At 40.9% G+C, this 18042-nt stretch overlaps 1 protein-coding gene across 2 annotated transcripts in view; it reads right to left on the reverse strand.

The window, feature by feature from the left end:
- DNAH5 (dynein axonemal heavy chain 5) overlaps positions 1-18042 on the reverse strand; it is a 283307-nt gene that overhangs the window by 26634 nt on the left and 238631 nt on the right. For both annotated transcript variants that reach the window (XM_053906889.1, XM_053906888.1), the window contains exons 66-70: positions 9113-9356; positions 8012-8126; positions 7329-7519; positions 2938-3059; positions 1008-1157 (exon numbers count right to left, since the gene is read on the reverse strand). In XM_053906889.1, coding sequence (XP_053762864.1) covers positions 1008-1157; positions 2938-3059; positions 7329-7519; positions 8012-8126; positions 9113-9356 — 822 coding nt within the window. The remainder of the gene's footprint in view (positions 1-1007; positions 1158-2937; positions 3060-7328; positions 7520-8011; positions 8127-9112; positions 9357-18042) is intronic.

The following is an 18042-nucleotide window of genomic DNA, read 5'->3' on the forward strand; positions in this document are numbered from 1 at the left end:
GTACACCTCGCTATATTTATTTTTTCATTTTGCACATAGGTACTGCTAGAAAATTCCAAAGAAGCCTCCAAGAAAATTCACATTGGGATTAAAATTTTCAACATTTCTTTATATTTCAAAGGAAATTCTCCTTAAAAATATTCTCCTAGGGAAAGGAGGACCCTCTTGCACTGTTGGTGGGAATGCAGCCACTCTGGAGAACAGTTTAGAGGTTCCTCAAAAAGTTAAACACAGAACTACCCTACAATCCAGCAGTTGCATTGCTAGGTGTTTACCCAAAGGATACAAAAATACTGATTCAAAGGGACACATGCACCCCAATATTTATAGCAGCATTATCAACAACGGTCAAGCTGTGGAAAGAGCCCAAATGTCTATCGATTGCTGAATGGATAAAGGAGATGTGGTACATATATACAATAGAATATATTACCCAGCCATAAAAAATGAAATCTTGCCATTTGCAATGATGTGGATGGAATTAGAGTGTATATGCTAAGTGAAATAAGTCAATCAGAGAAAGACAAATACCACGATCTCAGTCATATGTGGAATTTAAGAAAGATAATAGATGAACATATGGGAGGGGGAAAAGAAAAAAAAGGAGAGAGGGATGCAAACCATAAGAGACTCTTAACTCTAGAGAACAAATGGAGGGTTGACGGAAGGAGATGGGTGGGCCATGGGCTAGATGGGTGATGGGCATTAAGGAGGGTACTTGTTGGGATGAGCACTGGGTATTATATGTAAGTGATGAATCACTGAATTGTACTCCAGAAACCAATACTGCACCGTATGTTAACTAAAATTTAAATTAAAAAAAAAAAATACATATATATATATTCTCCCAGGTGTGCCTGGCTGGCTCAGTCAGCGGAGCATGTGACTCTTAATCTCAGAGTTGTAGGTTCAAGTCCCACACTAGGTGCAGAGATTACTTAAAAATAATAATTAAAAAATCTTTAAAAAAATATATTCTCCTATTTTTTCTAATATGTACTTTTTACCTGGGCAATGGTTCTGTCAGGACACCAGGATCTAATAAGGAGAAGACGTCTAAAGCAGTCAAGAGATTTATCATAGGCATTTGGAAGGGGTTCTTCCTCAGGGTTTTCCTTATCAAACCAAGTTTTCCACATTTTCTCATTTCTTGATATCTGAAATATCAGGGGATAAGAATTGCATCACAGCACAAGAAAATCTTTTAGTAATAGTTCACAGATATTTTTCATCAAACCTTCTGACCATTCCAGACATGTGTGAAAGATATCCTTTGACCTTTTCATTATTTTATATTCTAGTAGCAAAAAGTGTGGAAGTCTAAAATCAAATGTGATTTACGCTAAAGTCACTCTGTATTAATGCCAGCTTACACCTAGTTTTTGAAGTAGGGAGAGTCTTGATTTGTTTAATATCTTCTAATGCCTTTGTGGTAACAATTTTGTAAGGAATAAAGAAATCAATGAAAACTCATTTTCATTATTTTAAGGAAATCTGATTTGCTCCATGAAATCCTCTCATGATCAAGAACAAATTCATTTAGTTATTCACATATGCTTCCTCATTTCCCAGGACCACTCCTGGCACAAAAGAAGACATTTAATGCATGTTTATTATTGAACAAAAAGCTTTTTGGTCAATATTCTATTAATCTAGAGTAATTTGAAATATACCATTTCATATCATCATCGAATGAATAATGATACACATGTTTCCTTTAGGTAATTGAGAAAGAGGAAAAGAATACAGTCCATTATCCTTTAGAGCTTAAAAACTCAAAGAGAGACAAGCATTCTGTCGGTAATCATCTCAAAAACATAGAACAAACAAACAACATCTGAAGATAAATGTAATCCTATGTTCTCTGGTATATTCCCTTCGATTAAAGCCCCTGGTATATTTCTGGGAGGCCTAATCAAAGGAAAAGGCATTCCAGATCTGTATTTAGAAAGTATCATATAAGAGTAAAAAACAATAACTTCCCTCAGTCATCAAAGACTATATGACATGGAGGGATTTCAGCACAAGATAATCTCCATAAGACAGCAACTGTTACTGAACAGGTATCAGTCCAGGAAAGGTCACTAGCAGTCACCTTCGAGGGGAATAAGCTAGAGTGCATTAAAACCTCCCAAATGAAAGTTATTTCACTACATGGTAGAAATAATGCAGATCACCAGACATAGGCCAAAACATAAAAATACATAAAAACATACAAAGCATTTTTAAAAAGCTGAACATTAAGCTTCTGGTCAACTTAAGCTGGGAGGAAAGTGAAGAACCAACCTTAGCACAGGTTCTGGTCATAAAAAAGCCTACAACTCATGGCTGAATAAAGCCACCTTGCTGTCAGTGTGACCTCTCTGGTCTTCTGATTTTTAAGAATCTGTTTCCTGGTTTGTCTCAACTGAACTCTCCAGACCCAACTTCCATGATCCCAGTACATACACAATTCATAGGGAACTGGCTGGTTGGGAAAGGACAATAACTTGTAAAGATAAGGGGCCAAGCACTGGCATTAGATGTAAGTCCAGATGCCTGGCTAAAGCAATATAATGGTGGAAGGACAAGGAGAGGAAGAAGAAGAGAGACAAGGACAAATGGGCAGGCATTTAGATACAGGCTCTTTGTATTTTTTTTTTTCCATTCAATCTCCTCTTAACTGTATCTAATGATCTAATTAAATCTATCAGTTTCCCCACTTGTGGATTTCCAGTTGGTGATACTGACATATGGTACAGGACAATAGTAGTTAAACTTGGGTGGAGTTCGCTTTATCAGAGAGTTGAGTGAGCATGAGCAAGGTCAAACACAGGTAATACCATTGTATGAGTGACAAAGTGAAAAAGTCTCTCTTCTGCAAATACTGTAGCTGGTGATAAATCAGGAAGCTGCTCCCCATGACACTGCCATAAGTTTATTCAAAGCACAAGTTACCTGATCAAGGACATCAGAAAACTGTCTAAGTTTGCTGAGTGCCACTAAATTCAGCCAGGTCATGTCCAGGATCCATTTGGATGGTTTAGGAGGACAAGCTTTAAGGTCCAATGAGGCACCTCCTTTAAAATTAAACATATAAAGTTACTAGACTTTTCTTTCTTTACTCTAAAACAGTCTGTTTACAACAGCTTTTGCTTACACTTTTCATTTTAATTATTTTACAACCTTGACATTTTTTTAACTCAGAAAGGTGTCATCGTAATGGACAAGCTTTAAAATTTAATAAAGGAATAGATGATTTTAGAAAAACACACTTGAGAATCAGCAATATAAGTGTGGCCCAGGAGGATGCTGAATTCTGTCCTAGCCCCATCTGGCCAAGGTCTGGGACAAGGCAGCTCATCTGTCTGGGTCTCTGTTTCCAAATATATGTACGCTGGGAATAATGAAGCCTGGATGTTGTGATAATGACAGAATGACAGAAAACACATGTGTAAAGCACACGAAATGGGATCAAGACCAGAGCAGAGGGTCACTAAATGAGTAGCTACTGTCAATGTTAAGAAGTGCATGATGTTCACATAAGCTCTTTCAAGGAGAGAATTTATCTAGAAATGTCAGCAGCACTACATGTGTTTAAAGAGTTCTCATCTATAAATCAGCATATTATCTATATCCATTTTGAGCACATCCAAGGATCCTGTGTTGTATCACTTATTTTTGGTCAATCTAACCACAGCAAATATTTCCAGTGGGTAGTGACTCTTATCTTGCTGCTGATTTACCTAAGCTCATGCGATTCATGTAACTCTCACAGTACCATAAAATAAATGACACCTTAAAATGTTATGGTTGCTCACCTCAGAAAAACTAAATGTGTAAACAGTCATATTTTAAGTCAGAGGAAGAGTTAGAAAGTCTTTATAGGATATAATATACTGTTCAATAAACACCATCTATTAAAATGTTTCAGGGAAAATATGCTCCAAGCATAATTCTTAAAAGAATATAACCAATGCATTTGGTTACCTTTAAAATCCCTTTCTGAACAGAGCAGGTCATGAACAAATAACAATACTCAAGATATTTATTGAGCCAATCTCTACTTTATCCAGGTACCCCATGGACCCCACTAAATTACTATCTTTTGCCAAATCCATCTTAGTATATTTCCAAGAAGGTAAGTGTGGCCTTGAAGCAATTTTGATAAGATTATTAACTCACAAAATCAAAACAGATTGCTTTAATGGCAGGGAGTAGTTAAAGACCTAAGGACAGCGGCATTGTGTTGAAAAATGTCATACCGATTTCTATGGAAACCGTCCATTTTCCAACAAACTCAAAAGAATGAGATATTCACTAGAGAGTTAGGGAGAAGCTATTTATGGGAAGGAAAGGGTGTTTCTTGCAACCAAAGCATTATTCGTTGTTTAGTAGAGTAACTGTGTCATGAATATCTTATCTGCTTTAACAGTGTACAATGGGCCACAGAGAATGATTGTAATGGGTTGGGGACAGATGTATTTCTGGATAATATGGCACCAGATTAAATGTACTTCTGATGAATAAATGGTTGGAATAGGAATAATTCAAAATAAATTCTCAAGATGATTGAGACTTACACTGTTGCTTTCATTCTGGAAACCCTTACTTTCGGAAAAAGTAAGTTCCAATTTTTAAGGTAATACTTTGTAAAAATGATGTGTTCTTATAACAAAAAATGTATACAAGTTACACCACACAGTTATAAAGCGGTATAGCCAAAGCAGATTTAGCACGCCATCTGGAATGATCCTTTCCCACCTTGGAGATGAGCAAATTAAAAGACCAGTATCAAAGTACTGTTGCTATCTGAATAACATTTTCAGGGTGCCTGGTGGCTAAGTTGGTTAAGCATCCCACTCTTGATCTTGGCTCAGGTCATGATCTCGCGGTTCGGGAGTTCAAGCCCCGAGTCGGGCTCTGCACTGACAGCACAGAGCCTGCTTGGGATTTTCTCTCTCCCTCTCTTTCTGCTCCTCCCCTCCTCCCTCACTCTCTCTCTCTCTTTCTCAAAAAAATCAAAAACGGGGGCGCCTGGGTTGCTCAGTCAGTTAAGTGTCCGACTTCGGCTCAGGTCATAAGCTCACGGCCCGTGGGTTCGAGCCCCGCGTTGGGCTCTGTGCTGACAGCTCAGAGCCTGGAGCCTGTTTCAGATTCTGTGTCTCCCTCTTTCTCTGACCCTCCCCTGTTCATGCTCTCTCTCTGTCTCAAAAATAAATAAATGTTAAAAAAAAAATTGAAAACGTTTTTAAAAAATCTTTAAATAACATTTCAAACAAGTGAACTCCCTCTGCAGGGGAGTTCACTCACTGGGTAACTGTCACTAAACATAACCAGCAAAGAGCAATCTTACAACGTAACTGCATTCCGAAGTTTCTTCTGACACTCCGTTTCATAAAGCAGCATTCTAAAACTGTTGAATGCCAAAGACCCACAAAAGCTGTCCAGCCTACGCCAGCCGGGGACTAATCAAAACAAACTAAAATACTAAAGAAAATATCACAATGCCTATCATTTGCTGAACACGTTCCATGTGCCGAGATTTACAGAAATTGTACGACTTCTCAAGAATCTGATGATGTAGATTTGACTATCCTTGTCTTACAGCTGAGGAGGCTGAAGCCTGAAAAAAGTTAAAGAATCTGCTTGAGACACTCATCAAGAAATCAGCAAAGTCACTATTCTCACTTAGTCTTGCTAAACCTAATCCCACATCTGCTATCATCATGCCAAACTGTAACACACTTTACGGTATTTCAACCAGACCTGGATGCATTTCATGAGGAAATGCATTTCGTGTCGGGAACAACTTGCCACAGTAAATGCCCATCAGCTGGAGGACCAGTCAATGAGACAGTATTATTGGAAGGGCTCGGCGAAAAAGTCAACCCCGACACCAAACATCTAAGGGATGTCTCCCCAGTTCATCCACGTGCTCCAATTTAGGAAAACTGAAAAATAAAGAAACCTAAGGAGCAAGAGTTCGAGGGTTAGAGACAAAGAATTAAACAGAGAGAGAGAGAGAGAGAGAGAGAGAGAGAGATTGTCCATAAATCATACATTTCTTTTTTTCTTTTTAAGTTTCTTTATTTATTTTGAGAGAGTGAGAGAGAGAGAGAGAGAGAGAGAGAAACCAAGAGAAGGGAGGCACAGAGAGAGAGGGAGAGAGAGAGAGAATCCTAAGTAGGCTCTGGGCTGTCAGTACAAAGCCCAACACAGACCTTGATCTCACGACCCTGGGACACTGAGACCATGACCTGAGCCAAAACCAAGAGTTGGATGCTTCACGGACTGAGCTACCCAGACGCCCCATAAATCATACATTTCTAAGTTCAAGTGTAACCAAATGAGTCTTTGTTGTTTCTATAAGATACATATGCAAATGCATATTTAAACAAACACGAATATGCATTTATTCACATATGGCTGTGGACCCACACATACCCCCAGGGCACAGCATGTGCCTACCCACACCCCTTCCCTACTGCTCCTTCAGGGTCCTTTTCAAGTTCCTCTGCAAATCTACTCTCCAGGTAAACATGAAAATCTCCCCCCCCACCTACTGTAGATAAAATTGTGTCTCATCTATAAAGAGATGGCTTAGAAAGGTGTAGTAGATAAAGCCATTTCGACCCGAGCATCATTTCCACAGTTACTTTAAATATTTTTTGTCCAGACATTCAAGAACGTGACTGCAAATTTGTTTCCTAGCCTTCCACTGGGCTGTATTGTGCAGTGGCACAGGGGACCTGCCTGCGAGCAATGCCTCAACAGATACAGAATCTGCAAGATGAGCTCCACAATCACCCCCCCCACACACACACACACCATGGCTCCAGCCTCAGTCATGGGAGGCTTGACTCCCACCAGAGCATTGATGCTGTCTTCCTTTGATACTCTTCCTTTGCATGTCCCCAAGGCCAGCGACCCCTGCTCCTCCAGGCCTTTACTCACTTGTCCATCTCTCAGGGAGGCCTGCCCATTAGATACCCCACTAAATATCCCATTTAGAATATTAATTCCCAGTCCACATACCCTGTAACTCCCCATCCCCCTTTTCCTGCTTTGCCTTTTGTATAGTGCCTACTAGCTTCTCCCATTCTACACAATTTACTTGTTGTTTTATGATGTACCCCAAGTGCCTAGTCTGTGCCTTGGCATAGTAGTAGGTTCTCAATAAATATTCATGCAATAAATGAACAAATAAAGTATTTCACGTATACGCAATCTCCAATGACATGCAAGGAAACTACTGTAGCCAGAAAAAAAAAAAAAATACCGCACAAGACCTTCAAAGAATTTGTACATCTGGACCCATGTACAACGCTTTCCATTGTTATACTGACCTTTAATAAGGGTGAGAAACTCTTCATGCTTCACTCGGTTCCTCTGGATGTCGATCTTCAGGGTAAGCAGCAAGGTGAATAAGAACTTGTGCTCCTCATACAATCCCCGGGCTGCATACTTGTAAACCTCGTAAGTCATATGCTCAATGATATTAGCAATCCTCTTGCTTGTGATTGGGCTCTTGGCCGACCTGCAGGAAAGAACACTTAAATCCAGCTTACCCCACTGCCCTTTCCCATTGTCCATAAAAACAACCTCTTTAACGGCAAATACATAACTTTGGAGAGCCAGTTCCTTTGTACACAAGAATCAGCATCCTCAATCGAAAATAACAAGCATTCTCTCAACATAAAATGACATAACAGAATCCTCAGTGTTGCCTAAATCGATTTTACCCGCAGGGTAATGTCACTCACAAAAAAAAAGTCTTGGGAATTTTCTTGTGTAACAGAAACACACAAAACCAAAGGGATCAATCAATGGATGAAGAGTTGATGGGCCTGTCTCTGAGCATAAAATGACAAATGAGAATGATTTGTTAACACCCTGGTAATTACACTACACTTAGATTAAAAAAAGAAAAAAAGACTCAGTAGCAAAAGGAAAAGAAGTTACAAATGTAATGTCATCATTCTAGCCCACAGATATAGAATTCAGCTTGGCTTCCTGAGTGCAGACGTACCGGGCTAAGGAAAGGTCAAACAAGCCAAGAAACTGGCGGAGCGAAGTCTGATACATTTCATTAACCAAGCGCATCTCAGTGATGAGGAAGTACAGGATGCTGCCCCGTGTTGCCACTGAAAGACAGAGAGCAAGGTTGCTTGTGCTACGAGGGTGGAAAATAAATGATCTGTGCCCAGACCAGCCTAAACTCTAAATGAAAACAACAAGTTTTATTTTTATCAATGACTATCTACCAGCTCTGAGAGTCTAGAGCAATGCTCATTATATATATTTAACTCTTATTTATAAGCTCTGTGTAAGCACTCTATTTGTGTTTATCACACAGCATTTTTCCATTTTAGAACCTCTTATGGATTTAGAACCCTTATGAATTTCACTATATTTTTTCATAGGTAGAAAAGGTAACTGATGGGATCGCAAACACTCTAACACCCAGCAAAGTGTGTAGGCATTTTATGGACCTCATTCTTAAGCTCCATGAGGAAGCCTTGACTAAGCTTGGGGTCAGGGTGGCAAAACAAGGCATCATCGCAAAGATGATGCTCCTGACTCTCCAGCAGCAGATGATGCTGTTTTGATTATTTTTTTCAGAAAGAATGATAAATTTCTAAAGGGAATTGAGTTCTTTTAGCAGGCCCCTCTTGTAACCAATGAACAACACTGCTTTGCAAATTGCTGAGTAAGACTAAAGCACTCCCAGGAGACCAAGGAACTACCTTCCTAATACAAAGACTGCAAACAAAACACCGGCTCATTGTGACCAAATGATAAAGAACTAATGAGCAGCCCATAAACGCTAAACTAATTCCTTAAATTTCAAAACTGTAGTCAGACGTTCTTTAAAAGGTCTCCCTTTTTACTTTCTAATTTAAAAATAAGTTCACAGGGACCTGAAAGAATTTGCTAACTAACATGGATTATCAGCACCTAGAGAATTTACACCGTTAAAAAATGTTTTCTCCCAGTCTTACTGTATATGTCCCAACGCAACGTCACAAAACAGGAGCGGCCACCCCACTTCACACAGCCCTTACTTCCTTCAGTTTCTCTGATCTCACTTCATTTTCCTGTGACATTTGTCTTTCATTACCAAACTCACCAGGTCTGTATTCCTCCCGGGCTGAGTTAATCTGAATTTCTGTCTCTGCCGAAATCTCCAGCTTCTGTGTCACCTCTTCCGCGGTCTTTTTTGTGTTGCTCAGCACGACGATGAGACTCTCGTCTTCCACCAGGGACCCCTGGGTACTCGTCAGCCGGTAAAGCAAATTATCTTCTAGCTCCTTCATCCTTCTTTTGTTTGCAGTTACATCTTCTAGGAGATGAGTTCTCTCTTTCTCCAATTCCTGTTAATTTGCATAAATATATTTTCTTCCTTAATTAACAACTATTGTTTGGCCATCCCTGACAAAGTTCACCTAGAGGACTGTTCTCAAGCTCCTGTAATGTAGTTATCATATGTGGCTGCAGGAACTTCATGAAAATAAGAGGGGAGCTAATGGAGGAAAGAATTGGTAGCAAACAATGTGAAACTTACTAAAAATACTATCAATATCCACCAAACCGTCTATTTATTTCCTAAAGTCAAATCACGATACGTGACTTTTGTGATTATATTTAAGCTTGTTTGAAAAGTGAAATATATTGAAAATATATTGAAATATATTTGAAAAGACACACACAGATCTCTCAGAATAGATTCATTGTCTTCCCTTAGTCTCTTACTGATAAGAGCTCTGTTGTTTGACTGTGATTATGTTCAACCTGCTAGTTGAAACAGTATCCAGTTCTCTGAAAAGCAAGGGTCCAAATGACAGGCAAACAACCTGTACCACTGCTGCAGGTACATTTCAATTGAAAAATGTTCTGGGCCTGAACAGGTGCTACTCTCTCCATGACAAGTAAAGTTTTACATCTTTCCTGAAGATCTTTATAGATAGCTGGGGAGAGAATGGTTTAGAAAGATTATTGTCCATATTGGTTACTTCTTCTTCTTGGTGGTTTGGAGAGGGAGAGTCCGTGGAACAGAAGGAGAAAAAAGATGGGACCAGTGAGAATGGGGAAGCAGGGAACAGCCGTGACACAGAACCAGCCAAAGGCAGGGGCGCCTGGGTGGCTCAGTCGGTTAAGTGTCCGACTTTGGCTCAGTTCATGATGTCACATTTTGTGGGTTCGAGCCCCGCGTTGGGGTCTGTGCTGAACTCTTGCTCAGAGACTGGAGCCTGCTTCAGATTCTGCGTTTCCTTCCCTTTCTGCCCCTCCCCCGCTCGCATTCTGTCTCACTCTGTCTCTCAAAAATACATAAATGTAATTTTTTTTTAAACTTAAAAAAAAAAAAAAAGAACCAGCCAAAGGCAGCAGGAAGCCCAGAGGCAGGAAGACAACAGAGAGGATGAGCCTCTGGCACCAAGTCAAATTGTACACAAAAGTCAGATTATTTAATGAGAGGCTCTAATTCTGAAGCTAGTAAAAGAATCAAAAATGGAAAGGACAGTGAGGGGCAGAAGACATGAATAGACACTTTTCCAAAGAAGGCATCCACATGGCCAACAGACACATGAAAAGATGCTCAACGTCACTCATCATCAGGGAAACACAAATCAAAGCCACACTGAGATACCACCTCACGCCGGTCAGAGTGGCTAAAATGAACAAATCAGGAGACTATAGATGCTGGTGAGGATATGGAGAAATGGGAACCTTCTTGCACTGTTGGTGGGAATGCAAACTGGTGCAGCCGCTCTGGAATATAGTGTGGAGGTTCCTCAAGAAATTAAAAATAGGGGGCGCCTGGGTGGCTCAGTCGGTTAAGCGTCCGACTTCGGCTCAGGTCACGATCTCGCGGTCCGTGAGTTCGAGCCCCGCGTCAGGCTCTGGGCTGATGGCTCGGAGCCTGGAGCCCGTGTCCGATTCTGTGTCTCCCTCTCTCTCTGCCCCTCCCCCATTCATGCTCTGTCTCTCTCTGTCCCAAAAATAAATAAACGTTAAAAAAAAAAAAAAAAAAAAAAAAGCTTCCTTAGTGGTTATTTCAATTCATTGATTCACTACATAAGAATCTCAAATTTGAAAAAATGTAATAATTAGTACAGAAAGTGACATTTCATGGCACCTACAAAATTCCTTTCCATAAGCAGCTATAACAAAAGAACTCACACTACCATTACACTAAGAAAGAAAGTAGGGGCACCTGGGGGGCTGGGTTGGTTCAGCATCCCATTCTGGATTTCAGCTCAGGTCATGATCCCAGGGTCATGGGATCAAGCCCTGTGTTGGGCTCCGTGCTGAGAATGGAGCCTGCTTGAGATTCTCCCTCTCCCTCTGCTCCTCTCCCCATCTCGTGCTCTCTCTCCCTCTAGAAAGAAAGAAAGAAAAGAAAGAAAGAAAGAAAGAAAGAAAGAAAGAAAGAAAGAAAGAAAGAAAGAAAGAAGAAAGGAGGGAGAGAGGGAGGGAGGGAAGGAAGGAAGGAAGGAAGGAAGGAAGGAAGGAAGGAAGGAAGGAAGGAAAGGTAGCTAAAGGGAAAAATTCAAATATTTTTTATTCCCACATTTTGCACACTATCATGATCATTCCTGAGTTCCTACAGGTGAGCGTTATAAAAATCCTCACCTGAAATAAAGAAGATGTGGTTTCTATATACAATGGAATACTACTTGGCAATGAGAAAGAATGAAATCTTGCCATTTGCAACAATGTGGATGGAACTGGAGGGTATTATGTCGAGTGAAATAAGTCAGTCAGAGAAAGACAGATATCATATGTGTTCACTCATATGTGGATCTTGAGAAACTTAACAGAAGACCATGGGGGACGGGAAGGGGAAAACATAGTTTCAAACAGAGAGGGAGGGAGGCAAACCATAAGAGACTCTTAAATACAGAGAACAAACTGAGGGGGCATGGTGGGATGGGGGAGAGGGGGAAATGGGTAATGGGCATTGAGGAGGGCACCTGATGGATTGAGCACTGGGTGTTATATGGAAGCGATATATATATATATATATATATATATATATATGCATTAAGCTAGATATATATATATCTAGCTATCTAGATAGATATATATATATATATCTAGCATTAAGCATATTATCTAGCATTAAGCTGAAATAAATCTAGACATTAAAAAAAGAAAACCTCCTCACCTGAAGAAGGCAGATAAGGGAGGAATGTAAAGCCATGGGAAGAACGATGGTTTGGCAACAGGAAGACATAGGTTTGAATCACAGCTCCCAGGATCTAACGGCTGCCTGACACTGGCCATGTTATGTGACGCCATGAGCCTCAGTTTCCTCATCTGTGAGCTGGATGTAAAAACAGCTCAGAGAGTGAGTATGAGGATGTAAGTAGGAAAGCAGCTACAACAGTAACCGAATCATGATAGCTGCTCAAAAGATGTGTCTCCTCTCTTATCCCCTCCCTTGATTCATTCCAAGCATGGATTTTTGGAAGCATTATAATACTTATTTGGGAAATAAGCAGTTTGAAAAATAAAATTATAGGTTGGCACAAAATAAATCATACTTTAGAATTTCACACATCATTACAAAAGCATAATAAAGTGGCTGAAAAAGGGATAAAAGGGATAAAAACTTTCGAATCTTGTACTTATGCTAAGGGTGCATGTTTTTATGTCTGCTGGGAACGGACAGAGCATGGGGCTGTCAAATCCATAAACCGCCCCCTGTCTTATCAGTTCTTCCAACATAATATGTTTTCTTCCTCCATCCATTTCTTCCATTTGCAGAGCCACTGCCCTGGTTTAGGCTTTAATTATTCCTCGTGGACTACTCTCCATAAGTGGTCTCCTTGCTCACCCCCTTCTCTGCCATCACCCCCTTTCCTGCTCCTTCCCTCAGCTGTTTGGAAAGGTCCAAAATTCTCAACACAGTTTGCAAGACTTATTACAACCTACATTTCCACTCTCATCTCCACTTGAGAGCTATGGAATCAGTACTAAACCCCCCATGTTGCTTATGAAAGCCATTATTCACAAGAGCAACAGTTACTATAATGTGGACAAAAGAGCAAATTATTCAATTCCTCATTTTAAAAAATAGCAAGTTAAAGCTTGAACATTATTGAGATGGTTGTGGTCAATTCAATGTCATTGTTAACACCAATCACTTTGTCATTTAAAGTAACCACCTACATCCCCAAAGAATTACAATGAGGCTAAGGAGTACATTTCCCCCCAAAGATTAAAACTGACAAAATAATATACCCTAAAGTAAATAGTACAATTTAAAGCAATTTGGATTTTTTGTTGTTGTTTTCTGTTTCTTCTTTTTTTTAATATGACTTATTGTCAAACTGGCTAACATACGGTGTAAAGTGCGCTCTTGGTTTTGGGGGTCGATTCCCAGGGTTCATCGCTTCCATACGACACCCAGTGCTCGTCCCAACAAGTGCCCCTCTTAATGCCCATCACCCACTTTCCCCTCTCCCCCACTCCCCCATCCACCCTCAGTTTGTTCTCTGTATTTAAGAGTCTCTTATGGTTTGCCTCCCTCCCTTTCTGTTTGTAACTATTTTTTCCCCCTTTCCTTCCCCCGTGGTCTTCTGTCAACTTTCTCAAGATCCACACATGATATCTTTCTCTGACTTATTTCACTTAGCATAATACCTTCCAGTTCCATCCACGTTGCTGCAAATGGCACGATTTCATTCTTTCTCAACGCAATTTGGAATTATGAAAGCAACCTGTCATGTACCAAATAGTAGGTAAATGACCAAATGCTACAATGGGACAATAGTTATGGAAAAGATAAAGTTATCTCTGAAGGAAAGTAGAACAATTTATTCAAGATTTTATTTTTCATTTATTTTTTAAAATTTTTTAATGTTTGTTTTTAAGAGAGAGAGCATGAGTTGGGGAAGGACAGAAAGAGAAGGAGACACAGAATCTGAAGCAGGCTCCAGGCTCTGACCTGTCAGCACAGAGCCCAATGTGGGGCTTGAACTCATGAACCGTGAGGTCATGACCTGAGCCGAGGTCGGATGCTTAACCTAATGGACTGAACCACCCAGGCATCCCTCATTCAAGCTTTTAAAATGGAAAACCTCTTTGGGGATAAGGGTTTAGGTATAGTTTCATTTGTATGGCTGATTTAGACATAGTTCTGTTGAACCATAACTTAGGTCCCCCAATATATAAGAAGATATATAATAAGAAGAAGCAAAATATAAAGATAATAAATATAATAATAAGGAGCAAAATTAATCGAAATCGTTTTGTCTATAAGCATTTTTCCCACCAAAGGGATTATTTCAACACACACACACATACACACACACACAGAGGTAGACATTTGTGCTATGTATTCTATATACTAAGGCTGTCGTGTAAATGTTTTACATAAACTGTGATAATAAGGGGCACCTAGGTGGCTCAGTAGGTTAAGTGTCTGAATTCAGCTCAGGTCATAGCTGGGTTCAAGCCCTGCATCAGGCTCTCTGCTGTCAGTGTGGAGCCTGTTTCAGATCCTCTGTCTTCCTCTCTCTGCCCTGCCCCTGCTCATGTGTGTGTTCTCTCTCTCTCTAAAATAAATAAACATTAAAAGAAATTAACCTGTGGGGCGCCTGGGTGGTTCAGTCGGTTGAGCGTCCGACTTCGGCCCAGGTCATGATCTCACAGCTTTGTGAGTTCGAGCCCCGCGTCGGGTTTTGTGCTGACGGCTAGGAGCCTGGAGCCTGCTTTGGGTTCTGCGTCTCCCTCTCTCTCTGCCCCTAACCCACTCACATTCTGTCTCTGTCTCTCTCAAAAATAAATAAACATTAAAAAAAATTTTTTAAACAATTAATACAGGATGTATTTTTTTTTAAAACATTAACCTGTGATAATAAGAAAAGCATCCACCAAGTGAGTAAGAAAGTACAGTAGTGATTCAGGATGATTTCATGAAACATACTATCTATTAATTAAATGATCAAAAATTAAGTGGCTCAACAAAGACGCAAATGAAAACTAAAATTATTTGTGTACATAAACTGCATCTGTAACCACGGTTTTGAAATCAGTGAAAGGAAACAGACGATGGCCCTCGAGAGCCCTCCTTTCTCATGGATCACCCAGGCTTTCGTTCCCAAAGGCTCCATCTCTTCTGCATCTTACACTGGGGGTTACAGTAGAAAGATTAAGCAAGAGAACTCAGACTTATTTGTTCTCCATACCAGTGAGCTCACGATACCGACGTCCGTTCAGGGCTTCGTTACATTATTTCTCCTCTCGGTTCCACTGAGTTTGAGTGATTCTTCCACCTCTGAAGGAAATGAAGTGTTGGACCTGCTCGCTCATCTAGGATTCTGAACAAGGTGAGCCCTGAAGCCCTGTGTTGTGTGGCCAGTAAATGCTGTTAATCTATGTTAGTATTTTTCTCCTAATAGTATACAGTTCTCTTTGAGTTTCTGTCTTGTTCTCTGGGGGCAAGGTGAGAGTGAATCCAAGGAAGTTGTTGTTGTTGCTGCTGGTTTATTATCATCATCATCATCATCATCATCATCATTATTTTAACGTTTATTCACTTTTTGAGAGACAGAGACAGAGTGTGAGCAGGGCAGGGGGCAGAGAGAGAGGGAGACACAGAATCTGAAGCAGGTTCCAGGCTCCGAGCTGTCAGCACAGAGCCTGACGCAGGGCTTGAGCCCACGAACTATGAGATCATGACCTGGCGCTGAAGTCAGACGCTTAACCGACCGAGCCACCCAGGCACCCCTCCCTTCATTTCTGAAGCAAACAAACCCGAGGCTCCAGCAGGCTGTCCAGCCGAGCACTCACAAGACCAGATCCCACTACCTGTATCTCCAAGACACTGGACAGCTGGTGGGTTTATGGATTCAAAGAATCCCTGGTATCATAAGGTACTGTCCCAAGCCACCTTCCACAAGAAGAATCGACAGACCAGTGAAGGTTTAAGTTACTGTGACTGTAGAGAATCACCCTTCATTTCAGCTCCATGCGTAAAAGAAGATGCTTTCTAACACCAACTTCTTTTTCTTTAATGTCTATTTATTATTTAGAGAGAGAGAGAGAGCACAAAGGGGAGAGGCGGAGGGAGAGAGGGGGAGAGAGAGAATCGCAAGCAGGCTTTGCACAGCCAGCGCAGAGCCCAACGCGGGGCTTCAGCTCATGAACCTGAGCCAAAATCGAGACCCCGACGTTTAACTGACTGAGCCACCCCAGCGCCCCCTCCCCACCCTGGCCAACACCAACTTCTTACTGCTGGGGTCTTCCTGGCTTCTGATAGCCCCCCTTGGCTCTATAACATTTTATATTGGTATCATGTATATAATAATTACCTAAAAAGTGATCATGTTTAGAAAGACTGCCTTGTCACTGAGGTCAAAGGAACAATTCAGACTTAAAAACACTTTTTGTATCTGTTGGCTCTTTTCAAATGAGTTACGCAATTTCAAGAAATGCCCCGAAGGATCCAGATATCAACTCAGACCCACTTGCCACCACCCAGGCTGAGAAGACTCGGCGATGTTAGCTGACGCAGGAATGCGGTGAGAGGACTAGATGCTACAAAAGAAACGGCTGCTCACTCTCAACAATAGCCAAATTATGGAAAGAGCCTAAATGGCCATCAGCTGATGAGTGGATAAAGAAATTGTGGTTTATATACACACTGGAATACTACGTGGCAATGAGAAAAAATGAAATATGGCCTTTTGTAGCAACGTGGATGGAACTGGAGAGTGTGATGCTAAGTGAAATAAGCCATACAGAGAAAGACAGATACCATATGGTTTCACTCTTATGTGGATCCTGAGAAACTTAACAGAAACCCATGGGGGAGGGGAAGGAAAAAAAAAAGAGGTTAGAGTGGGAGAGAGCCAAAGCATAAGAGCCTCTTAAAAACTGAGAACAAACTGAGGGTTGATGGGGGGTGGGAGGGAGGGGAGGGTGGGTGATGGGTACTGAGGAGGGCACCTTTTGGGATGAGCACTGGGTGTTGTATGGAAACCAATCTGACAATAAATTTCATATATTAAAAAAAAAAAAAAGAAATGGCTGCTTGCAAGAAGTGTACTACTTAAAATTCATCAAAAATTAAATGAATTAAAATTCATCAAAAATTAAATGAATTAAAATTCATCAAAATTAAGCCCACCAGCTCACTTCTTGCATGAGACCTTGCATTAGAGGAAAGAAAATACAGGTTAGGGTGCCTGGGTGGCTCCGTCTTAAGCATCTGACTTCGGTTCAGGTCATGATCTCACAGTTCGTGAGTTCGAGTCCTGTATCAGGTAAGCTTGAGCTTGGCTTTGGGTGAGCATGAGCTCGACCTTAGGTAAACACGAGCCCTGCTTTGGGTGAGTTCTGCTGCTCTCTCTCTCTCTCTCTCCCTCCCTCCCTTTCTCTCTTTGCCCCTCATTCACTTGAGTTCTCTCTCTCTCAAAAAAAAAAAAAATAGGTTACATGTTCAATAATAATGTGGTTCAGCGTAAGGGACCCTCTGATATTATAAGAGTAAGAGTCACGTTCCTACGGCCATACTTTTTCTAACAATTATCTACTGTGAGGCTGGAATGGATTCTCATCAGGAGACAACAGTAAAGGAGTAATTTTCTCAAGATGCTCAAGATACCTTTCCAGGAGGTAAGAAAAAGCCCAGCTTGGGATCCATATTGGATTTTCAAGGCTGTTCACATCTCAAAGGAGTTGGGGTGGCTGGGTGGCTCGGTTAAGCGTCTGGCTTCAGCTCACATCATGATCTCAAGGTTTGTGAGTTCGAGTCCTGTGTCAGGCTCTGCACAACAGAGAGCCCGCTCCCCTCGGGATTCTCTGCCCCTCCCCCATTTATGCTGTGTCTCTCTCTCTCTCTCTCTCTCTCTCTCTCTCTCTCTCAAAAATAAATAAAAACATTTAAATAAAAGTTTTAAAAGCAAAGTCTTCAAAGGAGTTTAAAGTGTTCCTCACTTCATCTCAAACTTCTATTGTAACAATTATGGCTCCGGAGCTGTTTTGTTGCAAACAAAATCTGTCAGGCCAAATTATTTCTTCCAAGGAGACTATATTCATCGCAGCTGA

The sequence above is a fragment of the Panthera pardus genome, unplaced genomic scaffold (genome assembly GCF_024362965.1).
Source record: "Panthera pardus isolate Hobbes unplaced genomic scaffold, ASM2436296v1 HiC_scaffold_2, whole genome shotgun sequence".
NCBI lineage: Eukaryota > Metazoa > Chordata > Mammalia > Carnivora > Felidae > Panthera > Panthera pardus.